At 43.1% G+C, this 22006-nt stretch overlaps 1 protein-coding gene across 5 annotated transcripts in view; it reads right to left on the reverse strand.

Annotated features, from left to right (window-relative positions):
- The window catches only part of LOC106588736 (sorting nexin-13), a 33659-nt gene extending 24374 nt beyond the window's left edge, over nt 1-9285 (reverse strand). The window contains exon 1 of one of the 5 annotated variants that reach the window (XM_045709232.2): nt 9018-9268. In XM_045709232.2, coding sequence (XP_045565188.1) covers nt 9018-9068 — 51 coding nt within the window. In that variant the 5' untranslated portion in view covers nt 9069-9268. Of the gene's footprint in view, nt 1-9017 lie in introns of all 5 variants that reach the window. The other 4 variants (XM_014178017.3, XM_014178020.3, XM_014178019.3 and 1 more) reach the window with 4 other exon arrangements.
- Between the last annotated feature and the right edge of the window lie 12721 nt (nt 9286-22006).

Raw genomic sequence — 22006 nt, forward strand, 5'->3', positions numbered from 1 at the left:
CTGTAGAGTCACCCTGCTGCTGATCCCTCTCACTGTAGAGCCACCCTGGTCACTGTAGAGTCACCCTGCTCACTGTAGTCACCCTGCTGCTGATCCCTCTCACTGTAGAGTCACCCTGCTCACTGTAGAGTCACCCTGCTGCCGATCCCTCTCACTGTAGAGTCACCCTGCTCACTGTACAGTGTCACTGTAGAGTCACCCTGCTCACTGTAGTCACCCTGCTGCTGATCCCTCTCACTGTAGAGTCACCCTGCTGCTGATCCCTCTCACTGTAGAGTCACCCTGGTCACTGTAGAGTCACCCTGCTCACTGTAGAGTCACCCTGCTGCTGATCCCTCTCACTGTAGAGTCACCCTGGTCACTGTAGAGTCACCCTGCTCACTGTAGAGTCACCCTGCTGCTGATCCCTCTCACTGTAGAGTCACCCTGGTCACTGTAGAGTCACCCTGCTCACTGTAGTCACCCTGCTGCTGATCCCTCTCACTGTAGAGTCACCCTGCTCACTGTAGAGTCACCCTGGTCACTGTAGAGTCACCCTGCTCACTGTAGAGTCACCCTGCTCACTGTAGAGTCACCCTGCTGCTGATCCCTCTCACTGTAGAGTCACCCTGGTCACTGTAGAGTCACCCTGCTCACTGTAGAGTCACCCCGCTGCTGATCCCTCTCACTGTAGAGTCACCCTGGTCACTGTAGAGTCACCCTGCTCACTGTAGAGTCACCCCGCTGCTGATCCCTCTCACTGTAGAGTCACCCTGCTCACTGTAGAGCCACCATGCTGCTGATCCCTCTCACTGTAGAGCCACCATGCTGCTGATAGTGATCAGGATAACACTGTGAGCTGTATGTCTATCAGCTCATCTACATTAGATAGATAACGTGGCTGAGAACCATCAATACAGGAGGAAGGTTTATAAAGACAAACTCAGCAAAAAAACAAATGTCCTCTCACTGTCAACTGCGTTTATTTTCAGCAAACTTAAGATGTGTAAATATTTGTATTAACATAAGATTCAACAACTGAGACATAAACTGAACAAGTTCCACAGACACGTGACTAGCAGAAATTGAATAATGTGTCCCTGAACAAAGGGAGGGGGGGGTCAAAATCAAAAGTAACAGTCAGTATCTGGTGTGGCCACCAGCTGCATTAAGTACTGCAGTGTATCTCCTCCTCATGGACTGCACCAGATTTGCCAGTTCTTGCTGTGAGATGTTATCCCACTCTTCCATCAAGGCACCTGCAAGTTCCCGGACATTTCTGGGGGAAATGACCCTAGTCCTCACCCTCCGATCCAACAGGTCCCAGACGTACTCAATGTGCTCGTCGCTGGCCATGGCAGAACATTGATATTCCTGTCTTGCAGGAAATTCCGCACAGAACGAGCAGTATGGCTGGTGGCATTGTGATGCTGGAGGGTCATGTCAGGATGAGCCTGCAGGAAGGGTACCACATGAGGGAGGAGGATGCCTTCCCTGTAACGCACAGCGTTGAGATTGCCTGCAATGACAACAAGCACAGTCCGATGATGCTGTGACACACCGCCCCAGACCATGATGGACCCTCCACCTCCAAATCGATCCCGCTCCAGAGTACAAGCCTCGGTGTAACGCTCATTCTTTCAACAATAAACGCGAATCCGACCATCGCCCCTGGTGAGACAAAACCGCGACTTGTCAGTGAAGAGCACTTTTTGCCAGTCCTGTCTGGTCCAGCAACGGTGGGTTTGTGCCCATAGGTGACGTTGATGCCGGTGAGGACATGCCTTACAACAGGCCTACAAGCCCTCAGTCCAGCCTCTCTCAGCTTATTGCGGACAGTCTGAGCACTGATGGAGGGATTGTGCGTTCCTGGTGTAACTCGGGCAGTTGTTGTTGTCATCTTGTACCTGTCCCGCAGGTGTGACGTTCAGATGGACTAATCCTGTGCAGGTGTTGTTACACATGGTCTGCCACTGCGAGGATGATCAGCTGTCCATCCTGTCTCCCTGTAGCGTGGTCTTAGGCGTCTCACAGTACGGACATTGCAATTCATTGCCCTTGCCACATCTGCAGTCCTCATGCCTCCTTGTAGTATGCCTAAGGCACATTCACGCAGATGAGCAGGGACCCTGGGCATCTTTCTTTTGGTGTTTTTCCAGAGTCAGTAGAAAGGCCTCTTTAGTGTCCTAAGATTTCATAACTGACCTTAATTGCCTACCGTCTGTAAGCTGTGTCTTAACGACCGTTCCACAGGTGCATGTTCATTAATTGTTTATGGTTCATTGAACAAGCATGGGAAACAGTGTTTAAACCCTTTAAAATAGATTTTTACGAATTATCTTTGAAAGACAGGGTCCTGAAAAAGGGAAGTTTCTTTTTTTGCTGAGTTTAGGTATTGTTTTCTCACTCTGATACATAACAATAGACAAGTGCAAACCTGTATATCAGTAACCAACAAACATACTACAGTTAGATAGGTAGTTGGTTGACGAGACACTACCAATCGTATTATATCAGACACGTACGATCAGCCCGTCACATAACATGCTGGACCAATCTAATATCAGTGACATATGATGGGATGACCAGAGCCAATCGTATATCAGTTCCCAGCAGCCAATCAAACCACCGACATTAACTTCAGTTGGCTTTAATCTTTTTCAGGAATGACCAGAGCCCATCGTTGAGGAGAGATGGTAAAACAAGGAGCCAGATGTTTCACCGGATGTATAAATCTGAAGCATCCGGTTAGAATTCCCACTACCCACCAAATATGATGAGGAGAGGAAGCCCAGTGGCCTGCAGTGGGAGAGTATGGAGCGAGATGAAACTGGGCCGACATTCTGCAGATTTTCTCATCGAAGAAAAGCCCAACCTCAATACAGTTTTCTATTCCCAAAACTACAATCTGTTACAAACAGAGTACAATACGTTTTGTAGGCGTGACCCTTCACAAAAAATTCAGAAATCGTGCTGTTTACAAGGAGGGAGAATTTGCATACTTTACAGAGAAGGCGTTCCCTAACGGAAATATCCAAATACATACTAGGATCTCGCTAGCTCGTGTTTGACTCTGGCCACCTCCTTGCTTGTTCTGCCCACTTTGCTTCATTTGCTCCATTGAAAATGACCCAGACAAACTCTTGGGTTAGTTATAATTATCTTTGGTAGAACCAGTCCAACTACAGGGTTTTGACTGGATGGGATACAGCCTTTGTCAGATTTGACTTTTCGTAGCAGGTTAGAACTAACATAGCAGGTTAGGAAAAAAGGTTAATGTTAGGAAAAGGGTTAGTTAAAATGTAACAACAAAAAATAGTGACTTCAATTTAACAAAAGCTATATCCCTTCTAGCCATGACCCGACTAGAGAGCAGCAGACACTTACTAGACTAGTTGGGAACATGACTCAGTTTGTCAGAACCATAGCAACAGTGTTCTAGGATGTGTTGAAACATGGCCACTCCTCCTTCATAGCAACAATAGGCCCTAGTCTTAATCCTATTCATGGGTTGCACATTTCTTCACAACATTGTTTTGAAATTTTGTTTTAGGACTGATGCCCAGCTGAGCATTTAGTCTCAATGGGTGCTGATTTGGGATGCACGATATATCGGTAAGCATATCGGAATCAGCCGATGTTCGCTAAAAATGCCAAAATCGGCATCTGCCCGATGTCTAGTTTAACGCCAACGACTGGAGAAATAAGCTCAACTGCGTCTGCAGCAGAAGTGATACCCTGTCATGGCATTGAAACACCTGCTCAACAAAAATGCCAACACAGACCGTGGAGTTAACTTGGAAAAGTACTCTACTAGAGCCTGTGAACAAGCGAGTCGGTGGCATTCTCTCTGAGCCTCTACTGTGTCGACACCATGCTCGATGCTAGGTACAAGGACCGCTACCTGGATGCAGACAAGGAACAGGGTGTACGTGAAATGTTAGACAGCTGGACAAGATGGAAATGGACACAGTGACAGTGTGCACAGAGGATGAGAGGCCACGGACAGACAGAGCTGAAACTTAACTGCTTGACATGTATGACAAAATCCTGGTTGAGACTGAACAAATGAACAATGAAACAGCACAGCAAGTAAGTGAAAGAAATAGGTTTTGATTATGTTTTTCTGGTAATGGGGACATACGTAAATGGCAACAAAATAACTTTTTGGTCAGTATGTGTGTTTCAACTATTTAACTGTACTAGAATGATTAAAAGGACGCTAACATTTTAAATATCGGTATAGTTTTTTTTGGCAAGGAAAATATTGGATATCGGTATTGGCCAAAAATGTCATATCGGTGCATCACTAGTGCTGATGAAGATTTAGTGAAAAGTGCATTACTGTGGCTTGGAAACACAATGACATTTCAGAAGGAGGCAAATAATTAGTAGGAAAAGCTTTTGTCATCATTGTTACCTTGCCAGATTTTGTTTAGATACAGTATAACTAACTAGCTAGCTAAGATTGAGGGGAGAGCACATTTCCAGAGGTCAGGTCACTCACGCTTCTGTGTAAAAGCTGATGGTGGTGTTGAGTAGTGCAGCAGTATTACAGCTATAAGGACACACACACACTGGATATGTCTTGACCTTTCCAGGGGTCAGGGTGATGGTGTTGAGTAGTGCAGCAGTATTACAGCTATAAGGACACACACACACTGGATATGTCTTGACCTTTCCAGGGGTCAGGGTGATGGTGTTGAGTAGTGCAGCAGTATTACAGCTATAAGGACACACACACATTGGATATGTCTTGACCTTTCCAGGGGTCAGGGTGATGGTGTTGAGTAGTGCAGCAGTATTACAGCTATAAGGACACACACACACTGGATATGTCTTGACCTTTCCAGGGGTCAGGGTGATGGTGTTGAGTAGTGCAGCAGTATTACAGCTATAAGGACACACACACACTGGATATGTCTTGACCTTTCCAGGGGTCAGGGTGATGGTGTTGAGTAGTGCAGCAGTATTACAGCTATAAGCGTCACACTAGGCAGGAGCTAGCAGCAGCATACTCTGAATCATTCCAGCTTAAACAGATTTAACATACACCATCTGTTCCAATCAACCACGCTGGATAGAGCCGGGCTATCCCTTACACAACTTTATATCACCAACACACACACACACACACACGCATATTAGTGTACAAAGTCGCACACTGTACAAGTGCACAATACACACACATAGCGTTTCCCCTCGCTCACATAGTCAAACAGGCTTGTCAGTCCCTTGCTGCTAACACATTCACCTGAGAGTAAACAACAGAGTCATCATGGCCAAACAACAACACATGGCACTGACTGACTACTGCAGGTTATTGACCTCTGTGTTACACAGCCTATTACATTACATTATTACAAACAGGGGGATTTAGAAACACTAGCATGCACTGTACCATACATATACTACAGTAGCTAAGAGGATGGGCTGTCACGTCTTGGCCTATATTTCAGGCCAAATCCCAAGTTCTTCTCTAGACTAGCTCTAGTGAGAAGCAGCATACTAGCCAGGTATCATCTGAGACACAACCTACAGAATGTTACTCAGACACCCTGACTGAGGAATGAACATTATACCGCACACACTTGATTGTTAGACCCGCCTGGTATTCAGTCAATCAGGGTCTTTATACTACTAACAACAGCAGGGATAAGGAGGCCTCTATTCATTCACGAGGTGCCTGGCTGCTAGCAGACGTCCTTGACTCCCCACACACACACACACACACACACACACACACACACACACACACGTACACACACACGTACACACACACACGTAAATGGTGTTAGAGGGCCCATATGAGCGGGCCTGGGCTAGGGTTATCAAAGCACCAGCGTCACAGTGGAGCCGCCAGGGAACAATCACTGTCTGAATATAGGGACAGACAGGTAGGCCAAGTTATGATATGGCTACTGACTAGCCCCCTCTACTTTGATAGAGGCTAACCTTATCAGGGCTAAAGACAGACAGACAGACAGACAGACAGACAGGGACTAGTGGGAGAGAATACAAAACAACAGCTCACCAGCCACAACAAAACAACGCGTCACAAATGATAATGTACGGTAGCAAGAAGGTTCAGGAAAAGCATTCCAACAGAAAGGGGTCAGACGTTTTAATAAAACTCCTCTCTGCCCACCATAGCCTCAGACAGCTGCGAAGAGTCTGCCCTATAGCTGCCTGTAGTCCTGCCTGGCTGTCCAGTCTCTCATACACTCCACTGTATAATGTCCATCATTCAAACTGACAGTCCTCCTGGGACCTTAATCGTCCTCCGATGACCCAAATGAAGATGAAATAGTGTGCAAATCTAGATGTATTCTCATAACTCGCAACCCACCTCAAGTTCCCAGGGCCCACTTTGGCTCCCGACCCATAGTTTACCTGAGCTAGAGGATGACAGGGCTTATTAAACCACTACAGGGTTAACTTCTACTACTTACAGACTGAGCTAGCTGACCCACTCCTCCACTGGCTTAGAGAGCCTCCACTCTCCAGTATACTACTGTACCAGACTAGACTACAGACTAGTGGAGACTGGAGAGGATGACACAGGTGTTCACAAACACAAACTATCACAGGACAAGAGCTGAGGGTTCCAGACTGAAGCAGCACAAAGCATTCCTTGTAGACTCCCTAAAAAAAGTAGGACATGTAGGACATTGCACAACTCCCTGCCACATGAAGTCAGCCCATACAGGTTTCACTTCCCTCCATTACCACAGCCCCTGTGACCAATGGCAGTGACTGAGGGGTAAGGGGGGTAAGGGGGGAATCAAATGTATTTTATGAAGCCCTTTTTACATCAGCAGTTGTCACAAACTGCTATACAGATACCCAGCCTAAAACCACAAACAGCAAGCAATGCCGATACAGAAGCACAGTGGCTATGAAAGACTCCCTGGAAAGGCAGGAATGTAGGAAGAAACTTAGAGAGGAATCAGGCTCTGAGGGGTGGCCAGTCCTCTTCTGGGTAAGAGGTCAGGGGTTAGCGAATATATGTTTCAACTTTGTCAGCAGCACAGCCCCCTTGGCCCCAAAAACAGTCAGGAGTTACTGACATTGGGTGAGGGGTTAGGGTTTAATGAGTGAGGGGTTAGTAGTTGAAGGATTAGCTCAGCACATTAAAGCTCTCCTCTGAGAAAGTGAGTGGATCTCCCAGAGGGGAGTGAGGGAGCTGGGCTGAGTGGGGCTGGAGGCCTCAGTATGATGGATACTGGGCTGCGTGCTCCTCCTGCTCCCATAGAACTGCACTGTGACCTGGGCCAGTTAAAGTTCCCTATTAGGGTGACCTTAGACTGATGCAGGACGCGTGTGCGTGCGTGGCGGAGCAGTTCTGATGGACTGACGCCTTCCTGTCAATAAGCCTTGATTAAGACATACTAATGAGATTTAGCTGTGAGAGAAACACATATCCTTGAGGGTGCATATTACACTGTAAGACCAGTTACTCCACAACAGTCAGCTCCCTTCAGTCAGGCTGGCTACTGTGCTCCAGGTTGTGTCCAGGTTGTGACTGGTTAACTCTAAAGGTTAGAGACAAGAATACTGTTTTATACTGGGGTGTGATATCTAGCACAACACAATGCCCTCTTTCTTCCATAACATACCAGATTAACTGGAGACAATGTGCCATGTCAGCCACAACTTAAACTTACCCCAGTGAGGTCATATAGACCTGCTAGTAATCAGAGTTAGGGGGCAGCAGGTAGACTACTATTTAGAGCTTTGGGCCAGTAAATGAAAGGTTGCTGGATCGAATCCCCAAGCTGACAAGGTACAAATCTGCCGTTGAACTGCCCCTGAACAAGGCAGTTAACCCACTGTTCCCCGGTAGGACGTCATTGTAAATAAGAATTTGTTCTGAACTGACTTGCCTAATATATATATATATATTTTTTTTTTTTTAGGATAGTGACTGACTATAAGCAGTAGAGCTATAAAATACCTCTCCCAGCAGAGATTTAGGAGATATAGTCTAACATTAGATTAGGCCTACCACCCCTGGCAGAGAGCAACACACCATAGGTCTCCAACATAGGAAGGGCTTTGATACTAGGGTAAAACTGTTGGATATTGACCTGGTAGGTAGGCCTAATTACCAGAGAACTGTAGAGGCCTATATAGAGAGAGTTGCTTTATAAGCAGTTATAACTACATTAGCGGTAAGTAGTCTAGTCAAACAGACCAGGTTCAATGGGCGTAGAGCATTATCTTTAGATAAAACCCTTGGAATGGAAAACACTGTCAGTTGAGACAATACAGATTAGAGTAATGAGAAGTACTGCTGAACTAACACAACTCCCAATTCCACATGACAGGCAGTCATATGTTCTTCACACATCCATTTCAGACACTGGTCTGATCTGGATAGAAACTTGACTAGCCCCATTTAAAGGAACAGGAAGTGGGGCTGGATAGAAACTCTTACTTATTACCACTTTGATGAGAACTGTAGCTACTTTGCATGTAGCTAGCTAGCTAAATTAAATAACACCATAGGAAATGTAGGTGCAACCGCATAGGCATAATTGGAACACATAGCTAGCCTACATAACAGAATTTATGACAGAAGGTACCAGAAACTTGACTGGTGACAGTTCCAGGTGTAAGCCAGATAATGTAATGATGGGGCAGACAGACTAAACGTCACGTATTTACCTAAATGTAGCTGCCTAACATCAAAATGGATGGCTAATGTTACACATAGAACAGGGCAGAGCAGTAACAAGTAACTACTTAGAAAGCTAGTAAGTTGGTCAAATGTCAAATCAGAAAGACACATAGCTAGTTAGCGAACTGTGATAAGGTTGTGCTATAACATTAGTTAACGTTACTAATTAACGTTAAAGTTATCTAATGTTACTAGTATTTAGCAGGCTAAGTTATATTGCTAGGAAGCAAATGGAGCAATTGACATCGATGTTGTTAGCCACCTAGCCCAAGAATGTACTATTGAATGGGCTAGCCACCACCTAACTAGCCAGCTAGTTAATAACTACTTTTGGACGCGCCCATTCCATTCTCACCTGAATCAGTTGAGCTGAAGAGATTCTCCTGTTAGCAACGTCGTTACTCATAATAATGTAAACGCATAACGTTGGTTATTCCACCTAGCCAGAGAGCTAATTCCAGCACGGTATTGTCACCAAGGATAACTTCAGCTCATCGTATTAGCCATCTAATCCTGGACTAACTGACAGAGCAAGGAGTTTTTTTTTTTCAAAACAGACAAGCCTGTCGGTGCGCATCGTCCAATGTTTACCTGTGGTCGGATGCTAAACGGTTAGCTAGCTGTTTGGCTGCTGTCACTCAACGCTGTCACTGCCCAGCGCGGAAAACAAACTATAGACTCGCCTTTAAGCGAGTATGAACTTACCTCTGCAAACATCGTTTACAATGTTGTAGATGTCGTAGCTTGGGCTAAACCCGCCACATTGTACAAGGCACAAATATATGGATTTTCTGGTTTAAAAGCGGTTGTATCTCCACTCTCCGTAGTCTCTTCGGAGAGTCGCCATGTTGCACAAGCTTTACGTCTCGGGCACCCCTTTTCTCGACGTCGCTCTCTGATTGGCTGAAAATTGTTACGATGCAAGCAACACACCCGTGACTAAGTGTTGTTGAATTCTACAAACATTCTCATCTACTACTTTAACAATTGCGACTGAGCCAAATACTTTCACTGAAACACATAATCAACATTTGATTGTATGTTATATTCGGTGGGGAAAGTTAACTTAGATTGTTTGCTACTGTTTTGCAGATAGGCGGGCCCACAGCATTGTTTGATGGACTGCATACATGACAGCTGCCTAAGAAAATGTAGTAAAGCCTATCTCTCTCTCAACATAAAATCAATTAAAGTTACAAATAACTATCAAGTGCATGATTGACACGTGGTTGACAGCCAGAGGAGGCAGGTGGGAGTTATAGGAGGACGGGCTCATTGTAATGGCAGAAATGGAATAAATGGAACCGTATCAAACATATTACCAGCCTCTGTTGACAACTAGCCATCTAACCTGCAGAGAGAGAGAATCACATGATTGACCAGTGACTGACCAGTTACCACATAGATGCATTATTCAGGGTCCCACTGGTAACATTGGCTATACCTTACACCTTTGTATGCTGGCACTAGAGAGAGAGAGGAGAGAGTCCAGAAAAGAGCTGTTAAATTCTAGCACCACCTAAAAGGAAGCGATTCCCAAACCTTCCATAACAAAGCCATCACCTACAGAGAGATGAACCTGGAAAAGAGTTCCCTAAGCAAGCTGGTCCTGGGGCTCTGTTCACAAAACACAAATAGAGCCCTAGGACAGCAACATAATTAGACCCAACCAAATCATCAGAAAACAAAAATATAATTACTTGACACATTGGAAAGAATTTACAAAAAAAGCACAAACTAGAATGTTATTATTTTTGAACTTCTGAGTGTAATGTTTACTGATCATTTTTATGGTTTATTTCACTTTTTGTTTATTATCTACTTCACTTGCTTTGGCAAAGTTAACATATGTTTCCCATGCTAATAAAGCCCTTGAATTGAATTGAATTGAATTGAGAGAGAGAGTCAGAGAGAGAGAGAGATCACAGAGACAGAGAGATGCGCAACACAATTAGACCCAACCAAATCATGAGAAAACAAAAAGACAGTTTCTTGACACATTGGAAAGTATTAACAAAAAAACAGAGAAAACTAGAATGCTATTTGGCCCTAAACAGAGAGTACACAGTGGCAGAATACCTGACCACTGTGAGTGATCCAAAATTAAGGAAAGCTTTCACTATGTACACAGTCAGTGAGCATAGCCTTGCTATTGAGAGAGGCCGCCGTAGGCCAACCTGGCTCTCAAGAGAATACAGGCTATGTGCACACTTCCCACAAAATGAGGTGGAAACTGAGCTGCACTTCCTAACCTCCTGCCAAATGTATGACCATATTAGAGACACATATTTATGTTTATTTATTATCACTTTTGTACTTTAACTATATGCACATTGTTACAACACTGTATATATACATAATATTACATGTTAAATGCCTCTATTCCTTTGGAACCTTTGTGAGTGTAATGTTAACTGTTAATTTTTTATTGTTTATTTCACTTTTGTTTATTATCTATTTCACCTGCTTTGGCAATGTAAACATATTTTTCCCATGCCAATAATGCCATTTCAATTTAATTTCATTAATAGAGTGAGGATGCTTACCTCTTTCCAAGTGGGCAGGGCCCCAGCAGGGTCACACAGTAAGCAGGGGTAGAGTTGAATATAGTCCCAGGCTCTGCTGCCAGCACCAGGGAGGTAAGCCACACACTAATTAGCGTCAAAGTAGATGTCATGCAAAACTACAAATCCCTATAAACTCCTGCACGTCATCTCGAGCTGACACCTTTGCTAACAGGTATTCTGTCAATTTACAACTTGCACAAGACAGTTCACAGAATTGTCAATTTAAAGAAATCTAGCCAATTTATTAATTACTACATTTAGCTAACATTAGATAGTTAACCCAGAGATTCTTATCTTTGCCTCGATTCAGCAGTCTGGTCCAGATCATCATGGCATTTGTAGTTCTTTATGACACCCACATTAGCAACTAATTAGCATTTACATTTTCTTTTGGGGGGGTAAATACAGGCGAATACATTGATAAAAGTCACCATATCCTAGAGAGATTTGCACAGTTATCAAAACATCACACCAGGGTCAGTCTAAACGAAATACAGCCCTTATTTGAAGTGTTTCTAAAATCCCCTATGGGAAAATTTTATGGTGAAAAAATGATTGAAACCATTTCCCTGTTTGACCGTTAGGTTTTATGGGTATTACGACTCATACTGTGGAACTGTAATGAGTCCGTCTCCAATTCTCTTCTTCTACTATTTCTGTGAGTTGTCAAACAAACTAAAAGGGTGCACACTGCCACCTAGAGTGTGTTGTTTGCACAGGTATAAAGCCAAGGTTGGTGATTTACTGCTACCTGGAGTTATGGACTATTTCCTCACGAGTATAATTATTTGGCTGATCCCTCCTGGTGACCTGGGTCCGTATCCACAAAGCGTCTCAGAGTATAACATTTGTCTTAAGTGCTGAGAATAGAGACATTTTACTCATACGCTTATTGGTAAAAAAACAAAACAATGCATGAAGCCTCTTTAGTCATAAGAGTCCTACCTAGTCGACAGATATTTAGGACACCTCATGCTTATACATTTGGTAAATGAAGGCATCTAGGGGTTCTGTTAACTTTGATTGAGTTTGATGAAAATTATAGACTTTTCAAACGTTTTATGCAGCATTATTGGCAAGTGACTTGATGCCTACTGTGTCAAAGCAATTTAGAGTTGTTAAAACGGGAGTGTTGAGTGTGTTGATATAACTGTAATATTGTCCAAATTCCGCTTGTAACAAACATCAGAATTGGTAAAAAAAAAAAGGTTATGCATGGCAACATATTAGATAATAATTAAGAGTAGGCAAAGTGATCGTGTCAAGCAAAAATGACATCAAACGTTTTTCCATTGCAACATTTGATGTACAGTCACATTCACTGTGGTTGTCTGAAGCATACTATAGAGTTCACAGCTGGCGATGCCTTACCGTGATTGGTTATTTCCCATCATTTGTAACAATGTCAATGAGCGTCATCCTGATCTTTGTTTTACCTCAAATTGTCTTGGGGTGGCAGGTACCCTAGTGGTTAGAGCGTTGAGCCAGTAACTGAATGGTTGCTGGTTCAAATCCCTGAGCTGACAAGGTAAAAATCTGTAATTCTTCCCCTGAACCCATTGTTCACCGGTAGGCTGTCATTGTAAATAAGAATTTGTTCTTAACTGACATTCCTGGTTAAATATATTCCTGGCTCAAAGTTTGTCTGGGCACATAATCCTAAAACCTACTCTGAGATGGGATGTTTTGTTGTTGTTGTCTTAAAAGAGGTTTTAACAGGATTCCTAGGACCTTTTCTGAGATGTAGTTGACTACTTAAAAATGGTGAAAGTCCTCAGTGGCGCTGCCCATGCTTTTGGGCACTAGAGTCCTCTATCTATCTCTATGGTTTAAACCGTGAAGGTTGAAAATAATAAACTTGCCCTTCATAGATATATGAAAAAAACTGGTAAGGGGCCCGGGGGCTCTGTGGGTAGGAATACCACAAATCTTCAGGGATTGTTTGGGGAACGTTTTTTAGGACAACCTCAGGACAATGTTAGGATAACCTCAGGACAATATTAGGACAATCTCAGCTGAGTCTGAATGGAGCACAGTGCAGGGATAACCCTGCAAGCCTTTACTTTATTAAAATCAGGCTTCTCTTTTTCTTTGAATACTTTTATTGAAAACAGGGTGGTTGCCGTAGCAGGATATAAAGCAATATGAAGGAGAGGAAAAAGGAAGAGAAAGAGAGGAAGAGAATATATGTCACACCCTGACCTTAGAGAGACGTTTTATTTCCTCTAGTTTGGTTAGGTCAGGGTGTGATGTGGGGTGGGCAATCTAGTTTTTGTATATCTTTGTGTTTGGCCGAGTATGGTTCCTAATCAGAGGCAGCTGTCTATCGTTGTCTCTGATTGGGAATCATACTTAGGCAGCACTTTTTCCCTCCTTCAGTTGTGGGATTTTGTTTTTGTACAGCTCAATGAATGCTTGCAGAAAGTGACGTTTTGTTGTTTTGTTTGTTTGTTTGTTTGTTTGTTTGTTTGTTGTTTTGTTTGTTTGTTGTTTTGTTTGTTTGTTGTTTTGTTTGTTTGTTTGTTGTTTTGTTTGTTTGTTGTTTTGTTTGTTAGTTTAGTGTTCTGAGTATAAATAAAATGTAATCATGTGCACTTACCACGCTGCACCTTGGTCTCCTCTCTACGAGGAGCGTCACAATATATAGGTGGAGAAAAACAAAGGAGAACAAATGTCGTTTTTTTTCATCTGAGTTGACTTCACAGGCCAGCTTTTTGTGTCTCCAGTTTCAGGCTTTGTGTGTTATTCTGAGAATGGAGAAGAACCACACAACAGGAGCAGAGAGAGAAATAGCTCTGCATCTCCCGAGGAAGGGGGAGATAATTTTTCCTCTCACCCTCCCAGTCTCAAATCGTTCACCATTTCTCCCCCCTCTCCCCCCCCAAGACTTCTGCTGACACACAGCAGTCTGCAGCTCACACACACACACCGATCTAACTCAGAAAGCAGGGGAGGGTTTAGGAAACGAGCTCAATATTTACCTTTTTCTTTCTGTCTTTTCCTCTCTACCTCCCGCCACTTTCTCCATCTTTCTGTGTCTCTCTCTTTGCTCCCTCTCTCTATCTTTCCTTCAGTTCTACAGACACACACTGGGAGGAGAAACATTACAACATTTATCTACAGTGAAATTCACTGCGTTGTATGAAGGGTGCTATTTAGACTTCACAGCTGGCAACTGGTTATTCCCAATCATTTGCAACAATGTCAGTGAGCGTCATCACTATCTTTCCGTTGCCGTACCTGAATCTGTCGTGATTATCAGCTGACATAAACTTTTAGGAGTTGATTTACTCCTAGCTCTAATTTTGTCTGAGCAGTGTCTTCATCATCCTAAATCTGACTCTGAGCTGGGAGTTTTTTTTGTCTTAAAACAGGTTTTAACAGGATTCTTAGGACCTTTTCTGAGATGCTTTGGGCCCTGATACGGGCCCTGATCTTAATGAGCACTTGTTTCCTTTGAAATGGGGTCTGTTTGAATAGACTAAAATAAACAGCTTTGTATGAGTAAAAAAACAAACATGCAATGCTAGCTCCATCCTGGGGCAAAGTGGACTGATTCCATGGATAGAGAACAGGAGATCATTGATTTGATTCTCACTGATGCCGTGCCACAATAAATGTTTGCATGATTAATGCCTGAGAAAATTCATTTCCATGTGTTCTATCTGTGATTGGAATTCAAAAAATTTAGCCCAAACTAAGCTAGCAGTGTTATTAAAAGTCTTATTTAAACATGCTCTCAGAACGTTATTTAATTACTTTCAAATAACCTATAATTTCCATTCTCAGAAAGTTAATAAAACCTTCCAGGAGAACTTTCAGGGAATCAGAACCTCCCTGTAACCTAAAAATTCCCAGAACAGGTGACATTTTCACTTTCGTTCTGAAAATGTTAGGGTTCACTGGTCAGGAAACGTGTAGCTTTGTTCCCAGAACAAATGAGAAACCAAACACTTACGTTCCCACAACTTCCAAGGAACCAAATGTGCTTATCTTTGGGATATGACCTATTCTGCACCATTGTACTAAAAGACAAGCCAGGGAGAATATCAGCCATTTCTATAGGAACAGAGGAGGGTAAAACAGCAATTTTTCCATAGCCTAAGTTTGGCTGTTTATTTTGCTTAGTTCTAAGGTATGCGGCTAAGTGATTCTGACCCCCCTTCTGGGACCCCGGCAGAGTGGATCAGGTTAAAAAGCAAGTCGGCCAAGGGAGTTTCAGGGCGGTTCTAAGCTCACAGCAGGTCACTGATGCGGTGGACGGCAAACATTGGAGGTGCGTGGAGGAGAAAGGCGCAGAGAGTGAACCCCACGTGAGCGCGCGCACACACACACTCATACACACACACACACACACACACACACACACACACACACACACACACACACACACACACACACACACACACACACACACACACACACACACACACACACACACACACACACACACACACACACACACACTAAGATGTGCAACATTTGCCCATTATTCTTAGCAAAGTTCTTCAAGCTCTGTAAAATGTGTTGTTGATTATTGCTAGTCAACCATTTTCAGATCTTGCCATAGATTTTCAAGTAGATTTAAGTCAAAACTGTAACTCGGCCACTCAGAAACATTCACTGTCTTCTTGGTAAGTAACTCCAGTGTAGATTTGGCCTAGTGTTTTAGGTTATTGTCCTGCTGAAAGGTGAATTCATCTCCCAGTGTTTGTTGGTAAGCAGACTGAAGTTTGCCTCTAGGATTTTGCATGTGATTAGCTCCATCCCGTTTATTTTTTATCCTGGAAAACTCCCCAGTCCTTAACGATTACAAGCATACCCATAACCTCCCTGGTCTTTGTGGTAGAATCTGTGTTTGAAATTCACTGCTCGACTGAGGGACCTTACAGATAATTGTATGTGTTTGGTAAAGAGATGAGGTAGTCATTCAAAAATCATGTTAAACACTCTTTTAGTCAATGCAACTTATTATGTGACTTCTTAAGCAAAGTTTTACTCCTGAACTTTTTTAGCCTTGCCATAACAAAGGGGTTGAATACTTATTGACTCAAGACATTTCAACTTTTCATTTTTTATTAATTTGTAAACATTTTGAAAAAACATAATTCCATTTTGACATTTTGGGGTATTGTGTGTAGACCAGGGACCAAAAAAATCTAAATGTAATCAATTTTAAATTTACGCTGAAACACAACAAAATATGGAAAAAGTCAAGGGGTGTGATACTTTCTAAAGGAACTGTATTGGCCATTAGGTGGCGAACTCTCTCCTATAAAAGGAGGAGGGCTAAGTCGCTGACCCGGGAATTCCACACACAAACACACACACACACACACACACACACACACACACACACACACACACACACACACACACACACACACACACACACACACACACACACACACACACAGTGGGGTCTGACGAGGTAACTTTTCCCTAAGTGGTAAATCCAGAAGAGGCTGGTGGGAGGATTATAGGAGAATGTGCTTATTGTAATGGCTGGAGTGGTATATATGGAACGGAGTCAAACATGTGGTTTCCATATGTTTGATGTGTTTGATACTGTTCCATTGATTCCATGCCAGCCATTCCAATGAGCCCGTCCTCCTATAGCTCCTCCCAGCAGCCTCCTCTGGGTAAATCTCTCTAATCACCCTCCTACCCAACATTTTTATCTCTACCCTGAAACCCTCTCATAATATTAGCACCTCGATAGATACATAAACATGAGAAGTAAATCTGTCCCTATCTGGATCCCCTTATTATGCACAGACTAACCTCGTTGGGTTGGATCCTGTTCCCTCCCCTAACCCACATATTTTTTAATAACATCAGTTACGTTTTCTAATCTCTTTGATTTCCCATTATAATTAAATCCATGAAAATCAACCCAGTTTTACCTATTAAAACAAAACAAGCGTTTTTTTTGTTGCTCTGGCACACATAATTTCACTTGGAATAATGTTAATAACACATTTCTACAACACTATAAAAACAGCATAAATAGCTACTTGATATTATTAAATGTATATATGTTTACAACCATAGCCCCATTCTAAAACTTTATATTCCATAAATACATATGATATAATCGATGTAGTCAATCTGATATCTGATCACTCAGATAGATCCTGATCAGCTGTTTACCAGTATAGGTCCGCCATGAACTGAATATCTGATCAATTAACCAATTACTCAATCAATCTGGTTCTGATCACCCTGATAGATCAGGTCAGGTGTTCTCTGACAGGTCCGTCATGAAGGAGTTGTAAAAGATGCCGAGGTGAAGCATCAATCAAACTCACCAGTCTGATTAATTGACCTGGCTCTGATCACCCTGATGGATCTATGTGATCCTGATCATGTCAGGTGTTCTCTAACAGGTCCGTCATGAAGGAGATGTAAATGATGGCGAGGCGGAGCGTCTCGATGCGTGACAGCCTCTTCTCGTAAGCAAAGGTCGGCACTTTTCTCCGCAGCTCGTCAAATGCCTCGTTGAGACTGAACATCCTCTTCCTCTCCCGGACGTTCGCCGCCTGACGCTGGCCCACATTGATCACACGCCTCCGCTTCGACCGCCCGGTGTGTGTGTCTGAGGTGTGTGTGTGAGATGTGTGTGAGAAAGAGCCTGGGCTGTAGTAGGTGTAGGCAGATGTGCTCCCTGTGGCCATCTCATGCAGGGGATGTCCATGTCCGGTTTGTTCCCCCTCGCTTGTACCTGTTTCCCGGTGGCTCCCGTTAACATAGGAGAGGTTATAGTACCGGCCCCGGTAGCCAGTGGCTGGGAGAAAGCTGTCCATGAGCTGTTTTGAACCCGAAGTGGACTTTGGGTGAATCTCCATGAGGTTTATATCACTGACAAAGTCATACAGTGCCGAGTCCCCAAGACGGCCCTGCCTCTCCATTTATAACACACAAACACACACACACACAAGCACGCACACGCACGCACACACACACGCGCGCACGCACACACACACACACACACGCACTCACCTCACACACACCTACTCACGAGTCTTCAAGGCTTCAGCAGCCTCTCTGTCTGGAGGGAGAGTTCATTTAATGAATATATAGTCCTGTTACTTTAGGAACTCAGTCAAGCACAATAATCTATAATCTGAGCCATGACTAGATTAGGGTCTGGCTCCATGAAGGTAAACGCTCCAACACCATTCACTTTAAGCCTGATGATAACCGGACACAGTCGCCTGCCTTGGTTGTGGTGGAAGACATCAATCCTCCTACCGTTATTCCAGATTTTCAAATCCTATGTAGGCAGTTGGGGCCAAAGGATCATGAGTTTAATTTAAAAAGTGTAGTAAAATCTTTTTGCCAAAATATTGGATGAAAGACACACCAATCTTGTTTAATGTTCTTGTTATGATTTTTGAATAGCTGTCTAGTCCACAGGTTTCCAAATCCTGTCAGGCTGCGAATGGGTGCGTTCCGAGTTCCTCTTTGGCTCGAGTCCAACCGCCAACCGTCATCTGTCCTGCTGTTTTAATAAATCCCTTCTCTCCTCTCCCCCAGCGCCACGCCTTTCATGTCCTTATACTTCTAAACGGAGTCCATTTCAGAAGTTAACTGTGAGCTGATCTCCATGGAAGTGAACTGAGCTGGGTAGGATAGGAGAGTAGTACCCTAAGGTCGGGCCCACCATTTGATGTGTTGTTCGTCTGAACGCTTCAAGCTTTAATGAGGTAGTGAAGAGGAGAGCCAGTCCAACCCGAGGGTCATTCAGTCCTGTTTGCTCTCCTCTCTCTCCTTCGCTTCATAGGCTAAATAATGACACTTCTACCACTTACACAGGCCAGAGAGGGAAAGACACCAAATAGTACATTCCCAACTGTCGCTATCCTCCACAAGGCTTTCTGTTGCAAATTAGTGTAAATAGCTGCTCGTTCCCATGGTAGGAGGACAGTGTCCACACAACAGTATGGGCCTGGATGGGAAGCCAGGGAAGAGGAGAGGAGGAGGAGAGGATAAGAGGTGGAGAGAAGGAGAGAATGAAAGGAAGAGAGGAGTGGAGGGGAGGGAGAGGAGGAAATAGGGAGAATAGACCAAAGGAGGAGAGGAGACCAGATGTGGAGAGGAGAGGCCAGAGTTACAGGAGAGGAGGAGAGAAGTACAGAAGGAGAGGAGAGAAAGAGAGAAGGCCAAGGTTTAACTAGGGGTCCTCGGGAATGGACCTTACTCACACTGGAACACTGTGGGAAATTTCATCATGACCTGGGGTGCAAACTCACAACCCTCTTCACAAAACTCACAACACTTCATACTAAAGAAGCAACATCATCCATACCACAGTCCCAGAAAAGCCATACAGTCTGGGTCTGGGGGAGCAACATTACAACAGTGTGTGTGTGTGTGGGGTGGTGTAAAGCACTACTTAACCTCTACGGGATGGGTGTCCCCAAACCAGGACGGTTGTTGCTAATTTTCACTAATGTGACTAGAATGACATTGTATACGTCAGCCAACTTTCCAGGACATATCAGCAGAAAGCTTCAATTATTGTTAATCTAACTGCACTGTCCAATTAACAGTAGTTATTACAGTGACAAAATACCATGCTATTGTTTGAGGAGAGTGCACAACAACAACAAAAACTTTTATCACAGCAATTGGTTTGATACATTCACCTCTGAAGGTAAATAATGTACATACATTCAGTAATCTTGCTCTAATTTGTCATCCTGAGGGTCCCAGAGATCAAATGTAGCATAGTTTTGTTTGATAAAATCAATTTTTATGTTCAAATGTAGGAATGTCTCTGGCTCCCCACCCACCCCGCCCGGCCTTCTAGATGTGTGAAAGTTAGTGTATAAGCTAATGATCCATCATGTATGACATTCCTGGGAGTGTGTAAACTTACATACCATAGCATTTTTGTTTGTTCTCTATAGTTATGTACCTGAAAATGTATACATTGACCAATTCGGCACATTTGGGCAAACTCCTGGCAAAATATTGTGAAGTAATGTAATTCTTCACTGGATCAGTCTGAAATTTTGCACACATACACTGCTGCCATCTGGTGGCCAAAATCTAAATTACACCTATACTCCTATCTGAAAGTATGGCATTTCTCTTTCATTTCAAAGATTACGGAAAAAAAATGTAAAGACGTTTTTTTGTTTGTATTATCTTTTACCGGATCTAATGTGCTATATTCTCCTACATTCATTTCACATTTCCACAAGCTTCAAAGTGTTTCCTTTCAAATGGTATCAAGAACATGCATATCCTTGCTTCAGGTCCCGAGCTACAGGCAGTTAGATTTGGGTATGTCATTTTAAGCGAAAATTGGAAAAAAGGGTACAATCTGTAATTTTGGGGGTATCTTACCTTACTATTTATATTTTTGACTACTTTTACTTTTACTTCACTACATTCCTAAGAAAATAATGTACTTTTTACTCCATACATTTTCCCTGACACCCAGAAGAACCCATTACATTTTGAATGCTTGTCAGGCTAGTAAAATGGTCCAATTCACACACTTATCAAGAGAACATTCCTGTCATCCCTACTGCCATCCCTGGTCATCCCCTGGCTATCCATCAATTTTTAAAAACTATAAAATGATGCCGTCTGGTTTGCTTAATATAAGGAATTTGAAATTATTTAAAATTTTACTTTTACTATTAATATTTAAGTATATTTTAGCAATTACATTTACTTTTGATACTTAAGTATCTTTAAAACCAAATACTTTCAGACTTCTACTCAAGTGGTATTTTACTGGGTGACTTTTACTTGCGTCATTTTCTATGAAGGTATCTTTACTTTTACTACAGTATGACATTTGGGTACTTTTTCCACCATTGTGTGTGTGTGTGTGTGTTCAGGTGCATGTATGTCAGCACTAAACAGCAAAGTTTAGTGGTTCTCCTTAATCTCTAACCCCTTCCCCAAGACCTGCCCCACACCTCTCTCTCTCTCTCTCTCTCTCTCTCTCTCTCTCTCTCTGTTGTCCTGGTAGGAGGGTAAACGATGACATTCCGGTGGTAGTTGTGGAAATGCTGTGAAAGCACAGCTGTACTAAGATATGAGGTAATCTCACCCTGGGGCTGCTGGGTAAATATTGGTCTTAAATAAGAAATAAAAACCCAAGGACACACACACACAGATTTATATTAATCCACTTGAAAAGCACATTTTAATCTGACCATCAGTCTGTATCAGTCTCTCTCTGTTTATTATCTATGCATAGTCACTTTAACTCTACCTACATGTACATATTACCTCAATTACCTCGACTAACCTGTATCCCAGCACATTGACTCTGTACCGGTACCCCCTGTACATAGCCTCGCTACTGTTATTTTACTGCTGCTCTTTAATTATTTGTTATTTTTTACATACCTATTTCTTACTTAACACTTATTTTTCTTAAAACTGCCTTGTTGGTTAAGGGCTTGTAAGTAAGCATTTCACTGTAAGGTCTACACCTGATGTTTTCAGAGCATGTGGCATATAAAATTTGACTTGATTTGATTTATTGACCCACAGACTGCTGAGCTGTTTAGACAGTGGTCATCTCTAACTAATGACTACAGACTGGTCTTTCCTACCAGTGTGTGTCTGTAGAACTGAGGCAAAGATAGAGAGAGGGAGCAAAGAGAGAGAGACAGAAAGATGGAGAAAGTGGCAGGAGGAAAAAGGAGACGGGGGAAGGGAAGGATGGTGAAGGATTTGAGAAACCAAGGCTGTTGAGTCTGCCAATAAGAATGTGGTGATTGACAGAGTCGAAAGCCTTGGCCAG

Source organism: Salmo salar, chromosome 27, assembly GCF_965601325.2.
Source record: "Salmo salar chromosome 27, fSalSal1, whole genome shotgun sequence".
Taxonomy (NCBI): Eukaryota; Metazoa; Chordata; class Actinopteri; order Salmoniformes; family Salmonidae; genus Salmo; species Salmo salar.